The sequence below is a fragment of the Meleagris gallopavo genome, chromosome 6 (assembly GCF_905368555.1).
Source record: "Meleagris gallopavo chromosome 6, MGAL_WU_HG_1.1, whole genome shotgun sequence".
NCBI classification, from domain to species: domain Eukaryota; kingdom Metazoa; phylum Chordata; class Aves; order Galliformes; family Phasianidae; genus Meleagris; species Meleagris gallopavo.
The window spans coordinates 37,659,163-37,677,411 of record NC_139409.1 but is presented as its reverse complement, the minus strand read 5'-3'; the positions used below and the strand labels follow the sequence as shown (position 1 = coordinate 37,677,411).

At 38.4% G+C, this 18,249-nt stretch overlaps 1 protein-coding gene and 1 long non-coding RNA gene across 3 annotated transcripts in view; one reads left to right on the top strand and one right to left on the bottom strand.

The window, feature by feature from the left end:
• LOC104911526 (uncharacterized) overlaps nucleotides 1–9,360 on the top strand; it is a 28,496-nt gene extending 19,136 nt beyond the window's left edge. Inside the window, exon 3 of the long non-coding RNA XR_793966.4 lies at nucleotides 6,673–9,360. This is a non-coding gene — a long non-coding RNA (uncharacterized LOC104911526). The remainder of the gene's footprint in view (nucleotides 1–6,672) is intronic.
• A 2,312-nt stretch (nucleotides 9,361–11,672) lies between these two features.
• The window catches only part of LRRC3B (leucine rich repeat containing 3B), a 44,305-nt gene continuing 37,728 nt past the window's right edge, over nucleotides 11,673–18,249 (bottom strand). For both annotated transcript variants that reach the window (XM_085226374.1, XM_085226373.1), the window contains one exon: nucleotides 11,673–12,924. In XM_085226374.1, the coding sequence (XP_085082500.1) occupies nucleotides 11,982–12,761 (780 nt within the window). In that variant the 5' untranslated portion in view covers nucleotides 12,762–12,924 and the 3' untranslated portion in view covers nucleotides 11,673–11,981. The remainder of the gene's footprint in view (nucleotides 12,925–18,249) is intronic.

Sequence of the window (18,249 nt, the reverse complement as noted above, 5' to 3'; positions counted from 1 at the left end):
ACTTTTGCAGTTCTTCAATTTCAAAAGTGAAAAACAGGCAAGGGAGAAGGAAAATAAAACTGAGCCATCTGTTTCCTGAACACCTCTCCAGGCGTCTTTCATACATCTTTTCCTTTACGGGTGACCTTTACAAAGGTACATTTGTCTAAAAGTTGAGCAACAGTCCTGTACTTCATCTAGATGTTCACAGTCCTTGTTAACATCACGCACCCCAGCAGACAGCTATCACATCCACAACATTCCCGTTTAAGATGATAAGGTCCAGGGAGAGGCAGGCAGCAGGTGACAATGGCCTATATTTACAGTCCTTGATTATATTTCATGGAATTATAGTGATAACAGCCCTGGAGAAATTCTCATTTCCTTGACAATGATAAGGATCACAGGTAGAGTTGGCAACTGTATCTTAAAGAAGTTATGTATGCCTGCAAAACAAGGTCAGTTTTAAAGGCAAAATGATTGTTTGTAAACTATTCCTCTTAAATTCCTCATAGGAGCAAAAGACATAATATTGGAGTTGTAATCACTGGTGATAATTCACCTCTGGTTCAGAAGTACAGTTTTTAATCTAAGCCAAAGCCTGATACTTATATTTTAAAGTTGTGTAATTCTTCTAAATCATGTTAGATTAGTAAGGTACTTTCAGAAGGCTAGGGAAGTATGTCCTCAGTCAACTGAAAAACATTTGCCTTTTAGCATGAAAGACACAGCACCAATTTTAGAAACTTGCTAATCAGACCCTGTTTACTAACAATTAACATGAATTGTAAAACATTTTCAGGGAAGATTTAGCTGTAACAACATGCTAGGAGGGGATGAGAGAGTAAGAAACTGAGAGAAAAATATCAGAAAATACAGTTAGTACAAGTCATTTTGCATTAACAAGATACCACTCACCCTGCCAAGTACAAAACTATTCACACACATGCAAATATATATGTATGTATATTCAGGTAGATTAATTATTCCACTGCCAGATTTCCAAAGGAGAAATAAATAGCAAAACTAGTATGGTCATAATAGACCTACTAATAGGCATAATACTATATACATAATATAATAATACATAATAATAATAGACTTCTCACTGTGCCTCTGTCTTTGCAGTATGCTGTCATGCTTTTACAAGAAGTAGAGACTTGGGACTTTTATTTGTCCCTAGTACTTTCTAGTTAGATTATAACTAACTTGTACTAGCCTTGCTTAATTGGCCTTGCAGTGCAAATGACATTTTTAATATTGTAATGATTCCTCTAAGGAAAAAAAAAAACACCAACCCACAAAATTCCTGTTGGCCTCCACAGCCTTTGGACTACAAGCCAGGAGTACTGCTGCCTTTAAGTCAGGAAAAGAGTTCACATAGGTGCTCCTTATCCTTCTAATGACTGATGAAATTCTAAGACTTTTCAGTATTCACTGGAGATTATAATTATAATGAGATTCTCTTTGTTATCAATCAAGCCTTGAAGCTCTCAACATTTGAGGGGAAGCACAAGTCTCTATTCTTTTTCTATTTAGCTGATCGTTAAAGTTTATGCTGAAAGAAGCTTGTGCGAACTCAAGCTCTAGTAACGGTATATTTTCCCCTAACGAGAATTCATAAGCACAACTGAAGTAGGAACAACAGCTTCAAACCAGCTGAGCCAAATATTCCCCCCAGATTACCTCAGCTATCTTTCCTTCATGCTTGGTGAAGATGCTAGCAGTTAGAAATGTGTCCTTTATGAGGACTTTCCCCATGATAAATGAGAATAGCACCTTTGATTTTAGTGGAAATACATTAAAATTCTATACATAAGAATCTGACCCTCTACTCTTTTTCCTTACATCTAGGAAAACAGCACAGTAAGAGCAGGTAGTCTCCCTTTTTAAAAGAACAGCTAAAGAAGGGAGAAGCATGAAAGGGATGATTTGATTTGTATAGCCTGTTCCCTCCTTCACTACATCTTCTCTGCATTTGCAAAGACAGATATAGCTGGTTTAAATGCCCTTATGTGGGAGAGCAGAGCAGGGACATTATTTACAATTCACTGCCTGGAAAGAGAAATATATCTCTTCTTCAGAGTAGATGGGGGTCAGGCAGGAAAGAGCCAAGCCTTAGCCAAGAGGCTGTGGTGGCAATGTGGCTGGTCTGACTGACTCAGCAGCCACCACGGAGGCTAGCACATCATCCCCACCAGTCTGCTGATTGGGATCCAGCCTTGCAGTGGGTATAAGCATGTCTGGCAGAGGGATATATCCTTCTGACCCAGGTTTGCATTCCAAGGAGGCCTCAGAGCCTGCCGCTGAAGAGAAACTCCTTAGCTGGGATAGGTGAGACTGGGCAACTAATCTCTTCCATGGGAAGCATGGGCATCCTGGTATCCCTCCCTACCCAGCACAAACAGAAACAATGGCAGTGGTGTTATGGAAGGTAGAAAACAAGTCACAGCATCACCAATGAATGCTCCCTGAATGAAAAATCCTCACACAGAGCATCCTTATCAGGTATTCCTTCCCTCTCTGCAGATAGTTGGACTTCTCCCATTTGCACACTACTGGGTTACAGAGCTGTCCTGACTTTTCCAGTAACTCTCCTAACCTCCTCCATCTATTCAGATCCTTCTTCATCCATACCAGTTGCTCCTCTCTCCCTGCAAGCAAAGGGATCAGATTCCCACCACTCCGACCCTGCCCACTGCTTGATCACTCCATTCTCATAGAAGATGAAGTCTATGCACGGAAACACAATGTCTGACAAACAAGCAGATATGTTGCCATGCCATTTTGCCATTAAAATAGCAAAGTGCAACTGTCAGACATACTAGGTTGCTCAGAGGCAGGTGCCCCACGGTTTGGGCATGGAGGACATGGCTGACTCCTTGCCCTGGGGAAGTGGCCCCAAGCAAAAGCAGCTTGGCAGACTCAGACATGACACAGAACATGCAGCAATTAAGTGTGTCTTTGGTATGGAAGTGATAAGTAATCATTTAATTACTGTGCTTTCCTTTTTACAGAAAAAGTTCCAGTGTTAGGCCACTAAGAAAAGAGAAGACTTTTAAAATGATCAGGAACCTTTTGTATCAATACTGGAGTAACACAATCATGGTGAACATACTGTCCTTCTCCCCATCCAAACCTACACGCTTGTGGATAGCTTCCCTGGGATGGTTCCCTTGCTACCATCCAGCCTTGTTATCTGCATACGACTAATTCAAATGCAAGGCATTTTGATTCTCACTCTCCTACCAGCAGCACCCAGCTGAGTCAGATGAAGCTGTGCCCATGCTAGTACATACGTGTCAGACAGGACGCTGGAAGAGCTGAAGTATGTGGTCTTGATCCAAAGCAGTTCTGCACAAGGGCTAACAGCTGGTGTTTCAAACCAACTCCATCACAAACAACTTCATCAGGCGTGCAGTGACAGGTGCCACTGGACCACTCTCCAATTTGTCAGCCAGATCATGCCACACCTTTCATGGGCACATTTTCAGTTCATACTTAAAAGCTTCTTCTTTATTATGCTCCATTCATACAACATCTGCATCAGAAAATGCATGCTGCTGGACACAGTGCTCACAGAACATGTGCTCAGTCACTACCCATACACCTCTACAGCTACAGCTGACTGCCACACAATGCTGTTATAACAAATCTACTGGCATCAGAAGGGAAAGCATTAAGCACTGTTTAAAGACTTGCCTGCAGGATTTTCCAAATGTAAAGTGTATTTAATCAATGCATCTCTGTGTGCTTTCAGCAATAGCAGCTCAGCTATGAAAGACTCAGTTTTCTCAGCCTAAATGATCTGTTCTCTCTGTTAAGCATGGCCTCTATTTACTGAGGCTGTCAGGGGTCAGAAATGAAATGCGTGTCAGGTGTCCTCAGGTCCACAATTATGTACTATCATGTTTCTAATTGAGGTAATTTCCATGAAGGACCTTTCTTCCATGCCCTAAGGAGAGCCAGAAAATTTGGAGCTTGTTTTTTCCAAGATAACTTTTTGCTCACCTCCATAATGCTGTTCATGGAGGACACAATGGTGCAGAACAGCAGTAATTGAGGAAAAATACTGGAATACAAGCATTTAACCAATAATGATAGTTGTTTTCCAGAAGCCTGCTGACTCTAGCGATTTTGCTAAAAAGTAACTTTGTGACTGATGCTGAGCAAACGCATTACTGGAAGCCAATAACCTGCAGCCAACCTGCTTTAATACCATCATTTTTTTATAGGCTGAAAAAGACCACTATCGTATTCATTCACTTCCTGATTCCAGAGAGGCCTATGTACAGCCAGATACAAAATGGTACAGTCTGTATTTTGTCACACAAGCAATACAAAGTAAAGACAACTGACATTGCTATTAACCACCAGCTTAAGGTGATCCCTCATTGTCACTACAAAGTCTGAAGGTGCATCACTGCAAAATGGCGTGATACCATTATTTAGAGGTAAATCCACATTAATTCCTGAAGTATAATCACTCCTTGCGCTCTCTATCAATAAAACATTTATTGGAAAAATACTGATCCCACTAAAGGCAATGTCAAAACTGCCAACTTACATGCAGCCCAGAGTGTGTTCCTGGATTTGTGAAAGAAGTCTGCTCATAAAGAAAACTCCATATCAAGTTAGGCTGGGAATTTTGGTACATCACAATGTTAGAACACAAGACATACATTTCTTTTATTATATAGAAATAATTGTCAGCGTTACAATTTGCATCTGGTGTGATGCTTCCAAATATACTTACGGAGCTGTCACAGTTTTTGAAGAGAAGTAAATGTTTCATGGTGCCGCAGAGCTTGTCTTTTCAAAGAGTACCTTTACACTTCACCCAGCTCTTCTAAAAAGTTGATCTTCTTTTTACTGCAGAACTTAAGAAATAATAAATTACATTTTGTTCATTTATTGATCAGCTGTTTTATATTAAAAAAAAATCATAATGTAGATACATATCTCATTTTTTTTGCAAAAATTCTACTATAGTCATCAGTTCAAGAATCTTGTAGAAACCATGAGAAAAGAGCAGAACTATGCCCAGTGAAGTCACCACTCATAGCAACAGGAAAAAGTTTTTGATAAGTGAAAAAAACAAAAAACTTGTTGAAGCTTAATTAAAGATTTATGAAAGGTACTTTAAAACATTATACGGTAACAATAGTTGTACTAAACAACAGTGACTGCACCCAGATAAGGGTAGGAGGTTTTGTATTCTGTAACAGCAACCAAATTTGCCTGTAGCTCCTGAAATAAGGTAGCAAAAAGATGTGTGGGTTGCCCCTCACACAGCCACATTAAGAATACAAACATTAGTATTTACCTGACAATCTGAAATCTCTCCAGCAGAATCTTAATTCAGCAGTTCTTCTCTTTGGCCACTAAATTTAATTAACAGGGCACAGAAGTATTGTCTAGAGCTTGCTACGCTCACAGTTCTTCCTTCAGCCAATGTGATATGCTTCCACCTTCTCTGTTGCAGACAGCTCCATTTATAAGAATCTTTGCAGAAAGCGAATATTAATCTGGCTTAGGTAGAGAAATGAAAAATTGGTAAACCATGAAATGCAGTGTTTAGCACAAAGCTAATCCCCATAGGAAGAAACAAGAATGGGTGTTTGTTAGTTTGTTTGTTTTTCTTTTTAACTTTGTAGAGCTTTGATTTATGAAGAGGATTTGAAAATTCTGGAGGTTTTTGGTTTTTTTTTTTTTTTTCATTCCTAGATTTCTCTATGCTTCTTTATATTAAAAACTTTCAGAGTCTTCTGAAAAAGAGCAAAGTTTCCTGGTCATACCTATGTAAGGAAAATTATAATTTTACATATTATAATATTTCATAAATTTCTATGAACAGAGACATACAAGTAGACCATAGTGAAGACAGAATTTAACTAATATGCTAAAATTCATTTGCCTTTTTAATACTGATAGGTTTGCCTTTGAAGATCTATTTTTTTGCAAATTAAGAGGGAGCCTTAAAAAGGCTAGTGATTATGATTATGAGACAAAAACTAATAATTACAAGGGATATAGATATCTAAACAGAATGTTCAACATATGGATTTTTTTTTCCACCTCAATGGCCAGTTTAATCTGCCACTAACAGGCATTGGAAATTGCTCTCTCTTTATGAATTCTGCATGCAAACTGCCCCACAGAACCAGCAAGATAATTAAAACGAGTGTTTGAAACCTCAAAGCAGCATTAAGAATAATACAGATGTTTGAATTCCCAAATAATTCTCTGTTTCTAAAGTTTGCCTCCAGAAGTGAAAGCTTAAACGATCCATTTTTCATTCCTGAGCTTATGCTGGTTTTAGCAGCTGTATTCACAGCCATCTAAAGAAAACTCCTTCAAGGGGCATAGATATCTCCTAGGAGAAAAACATGGCCAAACACACTGCAGTGCCAAAAACCTACTCATTAATAAGTGCAGAAGGGAGAACAGATCCAGGGATATTAGTCATGTTTCCACTCTCCAGCCTTTACAAACAGGACTGAGCTAAAAGTCATTACATCATTCACCTATCCATTTTTATTTCTAGAAAATTGTATCACTTTCTGTGAGCCAAAAAGAAAAAAAGATTGTTCACAAAGCTCTATATGGTAACCGATGGGTTCAACTAAGGATATAGAAAGAGATGAGGATGAGCTATGTCACTCACCCTGTTTTCTTTCTTGTTCTGTGCAGCTGGTGTTGGGACTACAGGAAGCTCAGAAGCAGCACCAATCGCATCTCCAATCAACAAAGCAACCTGCTTCATGGAAATAGGGCAATGAAAACATCCAAAAGACTTCATATTTTATCCACATTTGTAAATGAGGAAACATGAAAGAATTTGAGAGGCATATGGATGATCTGCATGCATGCATACTCATGTATTTCACATGCACAGAACATATACTTCATATGTTGACATGGAATGGCATCTGCAATCTGAATTTGATGCTTATTGGTTGTTTTCACTCTTCAAATTAACTGACTTGTGCATTAATCAATACCAAAGATGCCCAGGTATTTCTCTACCACTTTGAAGAAATCATGCTTTCCACAATCCCATCTTTGAATATTTGTTTCTTTTCACTGCAATGTCCTGTGTTTTATCACTTAAATGCATGTGCTGTAACAAAATACGTATTTTCTAAAAAACACCTTCATCCTTAATCAGAACTGCTATAATTTCTGTTGCAAGAAACAGAGATAAATCCTTCTGAAGTTATTTTATAGTGTTCTATTGATGGTTGGACTAGATAGTCTTATTGGTCTTTCCAACCTTAATGATTCTATGATTCTACCATTCCGTCCTCTCTCATCTGACTCCATGCTGAAGAGACTCTGACTGATTTATCTCTTCTCCCGTGGAAACCACCTCATATTCTTGATGATCTTACTGCCTTTCTCTTCTATAGTTCTAGATGACAGATTTATGGAAATGAGAAGAACTTGAAATGAAAGCAGTGCTCCAAATGTGGATTTCTCACAGATTTTATGCAGTAGTTTGTAGCGCTGTTTGACTATGCTGTTGGGTGGTCTATTTCTCTTGTTGTAATTTCTCATGTTTATCATTGCAAATCTTCTTCGATAACATTTGTCCAAACTACCCAAACTGTTCCTTCAGTAACCAGATCAGTTCTTAGCCCTTACTAAGACATGATTCCTATTTCTGGTGTGCTTGGAAAAAAAGTACTTTATTGTTTTGTTTGTTACCTTGCCTTTATATCTAACCATACCACAATTTACACTTCACTTCCACCTTCCTTCTACAGATTTCACTCCTACAATTTAATGACTATGTTTTTAATTCCCGAGAGTCTCATTTACTCCTGTTCAGCAATGCTAGCTTCTTTTTCCAAGTGTAGAAGTAGAATGACACTCTTTTTAATTGATTTAGATTTACATTGTTACTAAGCATCACACAGAAACGTGCTGCAAGACTCCATGATACCATTAAGCATTTTAGTCTACAACTAATCCTTTTACTTAACCTTTCAAACTGAGAAACACTGTGGTGGATATTCTGCATGGCATCTCTTTATTAGAACAGAACTCTTGCATATCCTCACTGGTCTTCCCATCACTGTATGCTGTGTGTGTACTTGCAGTGCCTCAGTAGCATTGTAATACTACGTAATTAGTTTGTCCCTTCAGAGAGGATCAGAAGGACAAACACTGAATGTATAAATAAAACTGTATAAGCATCAGAGCTGCATACTCACAACAATGTACTTAGAAAAGAGATGCTGCAACTGAAAATCATTCTTTCCTCAGCAATGCATATTAAAAGATCTGCCTGCCAGAAATCTGTTTCTCCTCAAAAGGACTGGTCAACATGTTCACCCTCTCCTAATGCTGTCTGTTTCCTCCTTTCTGCTTTGCTTCCAAGACTTACTGTTCCTTTATGAGAATTCCATGGCAGCACTGAACTCAGTGGAAACTGCCACAGGGATGGCAGCCCCTGAAAGTTATGGGCATGCTGATGCAAAATGTTGCTACTGAAGAATCATAAAGATTGGAAAAGACCTCTAAGATCATCTAGTCCAACCATCAACTTGGTACTGAACATAAAAAATAACTTCAGAAGTTATAACTACCATGCCACTAAACCATGTCCTTCAGTGCCACATCTACACATTTCTTGAACAATTACAGGAACTCTGCCATTTCCCTGGGCAGACTGCTTCAAGACTCCATCACTCTTTCTGATAATAAATTTTTCCTAATATCCAACCTGAACCTCCCCTTATGTAACTAAAGGCCATAATCTCTCGTCCTTTTGCTGTTACCTCAAAGAAGCCACTTAAAACATAATATATTTTAATGGTGAAGGTATTTTTATCTAATTTCACATAAAACTGAGAACAGAATAAAAACAAAGATTGAGTAAATATATACAACATATAGAATAAAATATGAGTCTAAATAATGCAGCTGAAATGCACCATTGCTCCTCACCCACAGAACATAGTAACAGTACAAAGTTAGCAGAGAAAAATCAGAATTCATTTTAAGGAGAAGAATCAAGCTGAGAGAGGTATCTTTAACCATTTAGAAACAAAAAATAGGACTTTTTTTTTTAATTTTAAGTCAAGTGAAATCAGTCACATTTAAGCTGTTGAGCTCTAGCCCTGCTTTTTCTATCAGTCACTATGTTTTGCATTTCCCTCTTTATTTTCTGTCATACAATCTCCTGTGACTATGGAAACATCCAGTTCCTATCATCTGTATTTATGTGCTAAGATATTACAGCTAGAAACATACTGACTTACTCAATTTTGAGTGGAAGTATTTTGGAAAATAACCCCTTAAAATGTCACACCAAAAAAGCTTTAAAAGTTTTTGCCATTGACTTCAAAGGGTACACAGAATTTATGGGCAGAAAGTGTGTCATAAGCATGATAAAAATAAATGTCTTCTTAGTCTAAAAAATTCTACTTTTTTTCTGCTTCTTTTCATTGAAATAAACAAATGTAACTCGAATACTTGAGTTGTCATGAATACTAGCACTACCAAGTCCACATACCTGAGACACAGTGATTTAATTATTTTCCCTCATCAGCTAAATTCAGCTTGAGGAGTTTGCATCTACAGGCTGTCAAAGCACTACGTCGATTCTTAGATTTTTAACAGAGATTTCACTACTGGCTTTAAAGAAAAAGAGAAAAATATGTGAAGAGATGCTTGATGGGGAATCTACTTCAGAAAATCAATACACCCAGAGAACTGATATGAAACCAGCCTTTGTGAGCCATTCTTCAGAGTACAGCTGAACTGGGTTTAAATTGGTTTCGGTCAGGATTTATAACCCCTGGAATCATTAGCTCAGCTAGTGTAAAACAGTACTGTCCAGAACTGTCATTATGGAACATGTAAAAGGGTGGAAAAAATTGGAAAAACTAAAATATTTTGCTGTCTCAGGCAGTTTGGGGGAAGAGAGCTGTACGTTTACATTTTAAATAAACCCTGCTTGAAAACAAATTTCAAAACCTACAAGTGGCAGACTCTCAAGAATTTTGTAAATATTGCTATTTAAGTCACTTTGTCCAAATTTTATGGAGGAATTCCAGTACTTAGTTGTGAACAAAGAGCACAGAGTTTCAGAGTAAGTTAGCACCTCCTGTGTACTCTCTTCCTTTAGCTAGTTCCCCTGCTCCCCTCCCACTTGAGCAGCACAAACATAGAAACAATACAAATTTTACTCTGAAGGCGATTTTATAGAAAATAAGAGAATTATATCAAGGAATGAACTTGGCTCCACCTATACAGAGGTCCCACAGATGTGTGTGTGTGTCCTCACATAGAGATGTCCTGTTGGGCAAGGTTTGGTATGCTGCCTGTACAATACAACATCTAATCCGATCCTTTCAGATTCACATTTGTATTTACCCCAACTGCTTTTGGCTCCTGCAAGAGGTCACGCAGAGCTGGATTCACTTCTGCAGCAGTGGAAAATTTGCTAAGATAGAGCCTGAAAATTGGATCACATAAAATGCAAACTTAACAAGATGCATAATCACCAGCCTGCATTCCTCAGTAAAAAAAAAAAAAAAAAAAAAAAGAAGGAAAAAAAAAAAAGTCCCAATTGTCTCAATGCTTTGTAACAAATTTTAAAAGAGCTATTTTTTTAATATTCTCCTGAAAGAAAAAAGATAAACAAGAATGTGCCCTCTAAAATGTAAAAGATTATGCTTTTAACAGAAACAATCTATATATAGATAATTTAATGGGAGATACTATGTTGGATTTTTTTTAAAGAAATTAAGTCTATCCTTTAAAACTTGTTTCTGCAAAGCAATATTTTTTTACATTTTTTAATCCGCTCTTCTACAATCCATATTTCAATGTAACTTAGGTTGGATCTAAAGGGACTGAGAAATAAACATCATTTCATTATGTTGAAAAAGAGCAAGAGAAACGTCGTGAATTTGTTCCCTTCACCTCTGAAAAAAGAAAATGATCATATTCCTAAAGACAACAGGGCTACAAAATAACCATTTTATACTCAAGGCTGAGTTAACATCATTAGTTTCCTACTTTGCTAAGCATTAATCCATAAGATAATATAAAAATATTTTGTGTAACACACAACAGAACATGCTTAACCTACATCTTCATTTCCTTTGTTCCACCCCTCAAAGAGATGACGCCACTTGTAGTTATGAGGCCATATACAGATTTTAAAAACTAATTATATTTATTTTTTTTCCCATCACTCTTGGTCCTTCAGTTTGAACAGTATGACTAAGTTCGCTTTTGCCATCCTGCTGTCTTCTCTAGTCCTCAGAACACCCACTTGAAGCTCGTGGGTGTATGATGAAAACTGTCCACATTTCCCCACTTACCTCTCATTGATATCTTCAAATGTTGCTCCTTCATCTTGGTTTCTCCCCAGCACTGCCAAAACACCCCCCAGGCTCCTACACAATTTTCCATGCCTTTCTCCTGAACTCAGAGCACTCTGCTATCCCCATACTGTATCCCTCTCCTATCACGAGGAGCAATCCCAAAAATCAGCTGCCATTCACCAGCTCTTCACTTTGTGCCCTGGGGACAGATGCAACTTTTGGGAACTCTCTACTCTCGTACCTCTCATAGCCCATTTCATCATGGCTCTCATCCTCCACCTCACAAGCACTGATCATTTCCCAAAGTGCCCTGGCACCAGACAGGTTTCTGATCAATAAATAACTCTGTTTTACATGGTTCAAATTTACGCTTTTATTTGTTTTTTTAAATTAAAAAAATAAATTTCATTATTAAATAGTGGAATGGATCTAAACTAAGGTTTACATATTAATTCACTTGCTTTAGAATACCAGAGAAACAATTAGAGTATACCGCCCAGACAAAACTCTCTGTTAGAAAGCTCAACAGTGGCATAATTCAGTTAAACGGGAAAAAAAAAGTCTTAACGTTTACAATGAATGTTAGAAGTAAACCTCTGGTGTTGGTGTCATCCAAATCTAGTTTCCATCGCAAAGGCAGTCATTGTATTCGGAATACTATACCACAGTGCTAATGTCATCGGCTTCATCTGGTTTCTTTTGCCTGCTTGGCAGGGATTTCAAGTATTCAAGGTGCCTCCGTGCATCCTCCTGATTTTGCCGGACGTAATAAACCACGTATGAGATCACCATGGTGAACCAGCCAAACATAGTGACCAGCATGGCGTAATCGGTAGTCTTTTTGGGAAGGTTACAGAGGTCAGCATCATTGGCAGCATTGAGGAATGGTCTCCCAGCGTGTTCATCCAGCACAGAGGTCTTGCAGATGACATTGTTGGCCGTCTCATGGTTGACGGCCATACTCCTCAATACCTGCTGCAGTGTGCAGTCACAGTGCCATGGGTTGTTTGCAATCCTGGCTCTGGCCTTTAAGTTGTTGAAAGCGTTTTTGTGCACACTTTGAATCCTGTTGTCAGACAAATCCAGAGTCTGCAAAGTTTCTGCCACCCCTTTAAAGGCGTGTTCATCTATAAATTCAATCCCGTTTTTTGATAAATTGAGGACTCTCAGTTGGTGCAAATCCTTAAAAATTTCATTGGGGATAGATGTTATCTGATTGGAGTCCAAATAAAGTAAGACTGTTTCTGGTGGAAGATCTCTGGGTATCTCCTTGAGGTTTGCATTGCTACAGCTGACATTTAAACCTCCAGAGTGAGAACAGAGGCAGCCTTTCGGGCACATACTGGCAGAATGAAAGCACAGTATCATGAGGACAAAACTTTGTAAGAGTAGACACATGGAGAGGGAACGAGTTAACCACAGGTCTACCAAATGCATGCTGGGGTGTCAGCATAATCACACGACCATTTCTCATTCAGCCAACAGTGGTGGGAAAAGGATCGGCAAAGCTGAAGTGCGGCTTCATTTTCTTCGGTGGGATTAGTAAAAATTGACTAACATGTGGACTTCCTCATGGTCAATAGTCTTCTTAAAAACACACCTGCAAAGAGGAAGAAAAGTTCCTTATACCATAAACTCCAATCCCAACTTTTTTTTTTTTTAAGAAATAAAATGCAGTGAAAGTGAAAGGCAACACCACAACACAAAATAAATGATCTATTGTCCTATCACTGCAACAGAGTATTTATTCAAGTACCTCCTATTAGCATTAAAGTGAGTTTAGTACATAAATCCCTGGAATGTTTTTAGGAGGATAGACTACCTTCAGTCCAAATTGCACTGGCTTAGGCTTTAATACTTATTAGAGGAGGCACTGTTCTTGATTTTTGTTGTTTTTTTTTTTTCTTTCTAAAATATCCATAAAAATAAATCACATTTTCCCTTGCTAATGCAGGGTAGGAGATGCATTAGCAGGAGTTAGGATTTGGATCTCCAGAAACAGTGACAGGTAAGTGAGGCAACAGTGCTGGTTAATGTGAACTTATCTCAAAACAATTTATGTTATTTTTGGTCCAAATCAAAGTATCACAGCAGGGAAATATTTAAACTATATCCGTAACAATATCATCAACAAATCAGTAAACCAAATAATATTGGAAGACACCACAGACATTCATCATCTCCCTGCTGTCTGCCCATTTCTTTCTTTCTGCATTCTCATTTCCTGTACCTCTCAGTATTTTGTGAGCTAGTGTTGAGACCCACAGAAATCACTTACACCACTAGTTTCTTGAAAATTTTCTTTACATTTCAGATAGAGAGAAAGAAATGAATGTAGCAGTTGCCAAAAACTCTCAGCTTCCCCACATTAAATAAACCACACACAAAACTATGTGCAAGCCAAACAAAAAAAGTTATTCATGGCATGTAATTTGCTAATAGAACACATGAAAAATATTGTTTCTTCTCCCCTTGCAAGTTGGCTTAAAAATAGTAAATATCCAGAAGCTTTTCCATTTTCTTCTTTAATTGGAACACAAATACGGAAGTCTGAAATGCTGACCTATAAGGTTTCAAAGACAACCTCATTTATTTTTTCCCCTATTATGGCAAACTACAAATTTCTAACCACAACAGGTCCATTTGTTTCCATGCACATGCCCACTCTGTCTTTGTAGCAGCTTGGATATTTGCAGCCTTCAGGTTGTATTTACATATAAATGAATTTTTTTTTTCCAGCACACAGTGTAGTCCGCTGAACAACAAAATCCCTGCAGGGAGGATGTATGCAATTCTATGGGAAAAAGAAGAAATTGTATTGCAATCATATTTGCTTGCAGAATTCACATACTAACTGCAGTTCTGGCACATCACAGTAATACGGATTAAATGTGTCACAGAGTACTTCAAACCTACAGTTCAATTTTTATTTATCCCTTCTTGATGACTGTCAGAATGTCAGTAACCCTACAGGAAAAAACATCTTATGAGTATGTATATTGTGTGGCTACTTATGGCTACTTCATCTCTACGGCTTGGGAATGGAAAAAGAACACGTTTCATTGCAACTTCCTGTATCACTACTTGTCAGCTTATTTACTGATCAAGAGACAGATTGCCCAGCTTATTTACTGATCAAGAGACAGATTGCCCAAGAAGATAAACAGAGAGCTTATGCTTGGGCTCTGTAGCATGAAGGTCCCCTAGACTGAAATTTCTTTCTTTTCTTAAATAGAAAGGAAGTTAGCAATTTCTCTTGTGGAGTTAACCGTATCAATGTAAAAGCATTACAAAAGGAAGTAAGCTGAACATGAAGCGGAAAGGGAGGTGATGCAGCATCTCCACAGTCAGCAGAGAGCCCTGCACAGCCCTTACGAAACAAGTGTCACAAGAAAGAAGACCATGCACTGGGTGCCATTTCTCTCTGTGGCTCTTTGGTCACAAATTCAGGTCAGACGGAAATCTGCTACTGAAGGAGACAAGCTACAGAAGTTGTTTCTTCCCAGCCTGCCCAAAAGTGCTAAGTAATTGCTAAAATGTGCAGCCCATTTGGAGGCCAAGCTGGAGGCGGCAGCAGTTCGCTCTGGCAACCCAATGCTAGCAATCTGCTTCACCCTCCCACAGCCCGGGCTGCTGCAGCAAAAAGGGCTGTCCCCAGGGCAAACAGCCACCTATTTTCTTTTCCTTCTGTGTTTACGGGTCTCACTACCATGCTGCACCAAGAGAGTAGAACAGTGGTCCAACTCACCATCACAGAAGTCATAGGCATCATCTCATCACCTACTACTTGCACCAGTGACTTTCCACCAGTGATATTGGAATCCTACTACCAGCATAGACTGAGGTAAAAGAGCAAAGAGACGCAGTTATCCTAGACGTTTAATTCTGCAGAGGCATAAAAATCCTGCTGTTTTCACCAAACTGTGAGGATTACTACTTTTCTGAAAGAGTGGTCAGGCACTGGAATGAGCTGCCTAGGGAGATGTTGGAGTCAATGACCCTGGAGGAGTTCAAGGAATGTTTGGATTTTGTGATGAGGGATATGGTTTAGTGAGAACTACTAGTGATAGGTGGATGGTTGGACTAGATGATCTTGTAGGTCTTTTCCAACCTTGGTGATTCTGTGATTATGCATCATATTTGCTTTCTTTAAAGGCTAAAAATGAAGACTACCAGAACCCCGATGAAAAAAAAAAATCACTCAAAAGATGGTGTTTTAACACTCTACATCTCTCTATACCAGCATCTCTGTTAGCATAAGATAGTATCAGTGACATAGTTATAAATGTATCAGAATTAGCTTTATGAACTTTGAAGACTTTGATTGCTATTAGTCCCTGGAAGCCACAGATGAGAAATGTGACACTAACATCTCTGCAAATGCTATCAGATTTCAGCTTTTCTCCATAACATTAATATTAGATATTATATATTATATACTATATATTAATATTAATATTATACAAGTGTAGGAAAACATTCATGCACCAACCTAAATTACGCCACAGATCCTGAAACCTCCACAGCAAGTATAATGTGTCAAAGATCCCTTGTTCACCAAAGAAAATGTGTGATGCTTTCAGCCCAATGAAGACAAGTGAAGATCTTTTTCTTTAACATATTAATGTGTTTAGAGTGGAAGGAGTAGGATCATTACAGACTGAGCAGGAAAATGTTTAATGAAGCAGTGCCTCTTCATAAGAGAATACTGACTAAATGGGTAAAGAGGGAGAAAAACTCCCACTGTTTTAAGTTGTTAAAAAGAGCAAATACAAGTTTAAACCCGTAATTAACAATCCAGTCAACAAAAACTTTGCTGAGCAAGAATAAAGCTCAGCAAATTCTCAGTAAATTAGCTGGAAACAATCCAATGAGACTGAGCATCAGACAAGGAAAGCAGAGCTTTCAAAGCTTCCATAATCAGAATATCTTATCCCATATCTGTGGTTTGAGATCCGCTAACAAATCCATACCAAACACATCCTTTACTTTCAGGCATCCTACCAACTGCAACAAGAGAAAAGAGAACTAGGATCTGACCTTAGCAATGCCGAAAGGATTTTGGACTTCTGGAGCATCTATCAGATATTCTCAGCCTAGAATGCATTAAATAAAGAAGAAGGTAATGGAGATTGGAATAAAGACAGGAGAGACGCAGCAGACAGGAAAATTAAAGACCACAGAAAAAGAGATGGAAGACATAGAATTACAACAAACATATGAGTTAGTTGGAAATCTGTAAATAAAAAAAAAAAAAACACTGAAAAATAAATTATCAAGTAAATAAAGGCACAGGAAAAATTACAGCAATGCTCAAGGACAGATAACACCATGGCATAGAAGGATATTTTGTGTACACTTCTACAATACAAGTAGACACATAGAAAACCTAACATATAAGTCAAATACTGCAGGGCAATAAAACTTCAGAGTGCAGATGACGCAAAAGAACTTTTTACAGCCTTGCCATTTTAACTGTTTTTTTTTTTTTTTTTGTGCTCCCCCATGACCATTCTGTACAAACACCCAGTAATGTGAGAAAATGTGCTTTCCTTGAGGATTTCAAGATGTGTACATTTGATTTTAATACACAGAGAGTGTTCAACCAAAGCTCCAGGTGTCAGGTTCTTGCAGATGTCAGCCTTTCAGACAAGCAAAGTGTATAAACATTTCTTGGCATCTGAGTGCTTAGCATCTACAGTATTACTAATTCAAGTATTTAATTAATAACTTCTCCTTACATAAAATTCAGCGAGGTAAAGAAGCATCAGTGCTGCTAGCTATCCATCTGGAAATAAGGGCCTGAAAACTTAGCCAAGTCATTCAGAAAGACTATGACAAGATTACTTTAAATATAATTTATGCCACTGTGTCTTCAGAGCAAGATTTAGGAAATCCTATAAACATCATAGAGAACAGCATAAAAGTGACACTGAAACAGACTAAGAGTTTTTGTTTATGACAGTAATAAGACAACAAAAGGCACAATAAGACATCATTTATATTGCTTAAAGGTGGCTCATCACATCTATTTGACTGATAACTGATTGGGACAGTTAGCTGTACCTGCCCCTTGGGGTCATAACCCCAGAACAAGACAGTGCAGCCCTGCCAGTGGGCAAATACCATCCCAGTTATACAATAAGTTTTTATCCTCTTGGTGCAATCTCTCTGCACATGACTACAAAGGTATGATAGGACAAGGATACGACGCAAAATCAATTACAAAAGAAGAACAAAAGGCAGAAGCATGCAAAGTCCTCGTGTGAGAAAAGGGACTGCAGTGCTGTCCCAAGAAAATGAGTGATGCTAAGGTCAGCTACCGCAGTAGTGGGTTCTGTGGGAAGATGGGGAGGACAAAGGAGCAAGGCAAACTTGTGGAGTCAACTCTGGGAGCATAGTATGAAAGGTAGAGCATAGTTTTTTACGCTCGCAGTTTTTTACGTGGCTTCTGGGGTCAAAAAGTCTGGCTACAAAAGGTTTTCACTGCTGATCTCTTACGCCAAGAGAGAGCTCCATCTCAGGCATGATTATCTGTGTGTATTCCATAAGCTAAATTATGCCTTCTTTGGCATTTGAGCAATTTACACCATCTTAGTTGTGTGCCAAGAAGGTTAAATGGCACACGTCTGACTGTGAAGGAAATTCAGTGAAAGCATTTTCTTTATTAGTAATATGCTAGACTAATTTCTCCTCTTGTCTTCAAAACTGGATTCCCTGACGAAATATATTGCATCTCTCATCTCAGTAATGTCACTCAGGTCAGTGCTAACGAGATATGCTCAGCATCTGGGGCTAGCCTGTAGTTGTTACTACTGAAGGTGACAAGATTATAGAGGAATTTCTTGCTGCTTGTTTATATGCTTAAACCAGCAAGTAAGAATGGGAAGAGGAAAAAGACAGAAGCCAGCTGACCAACCCCAGG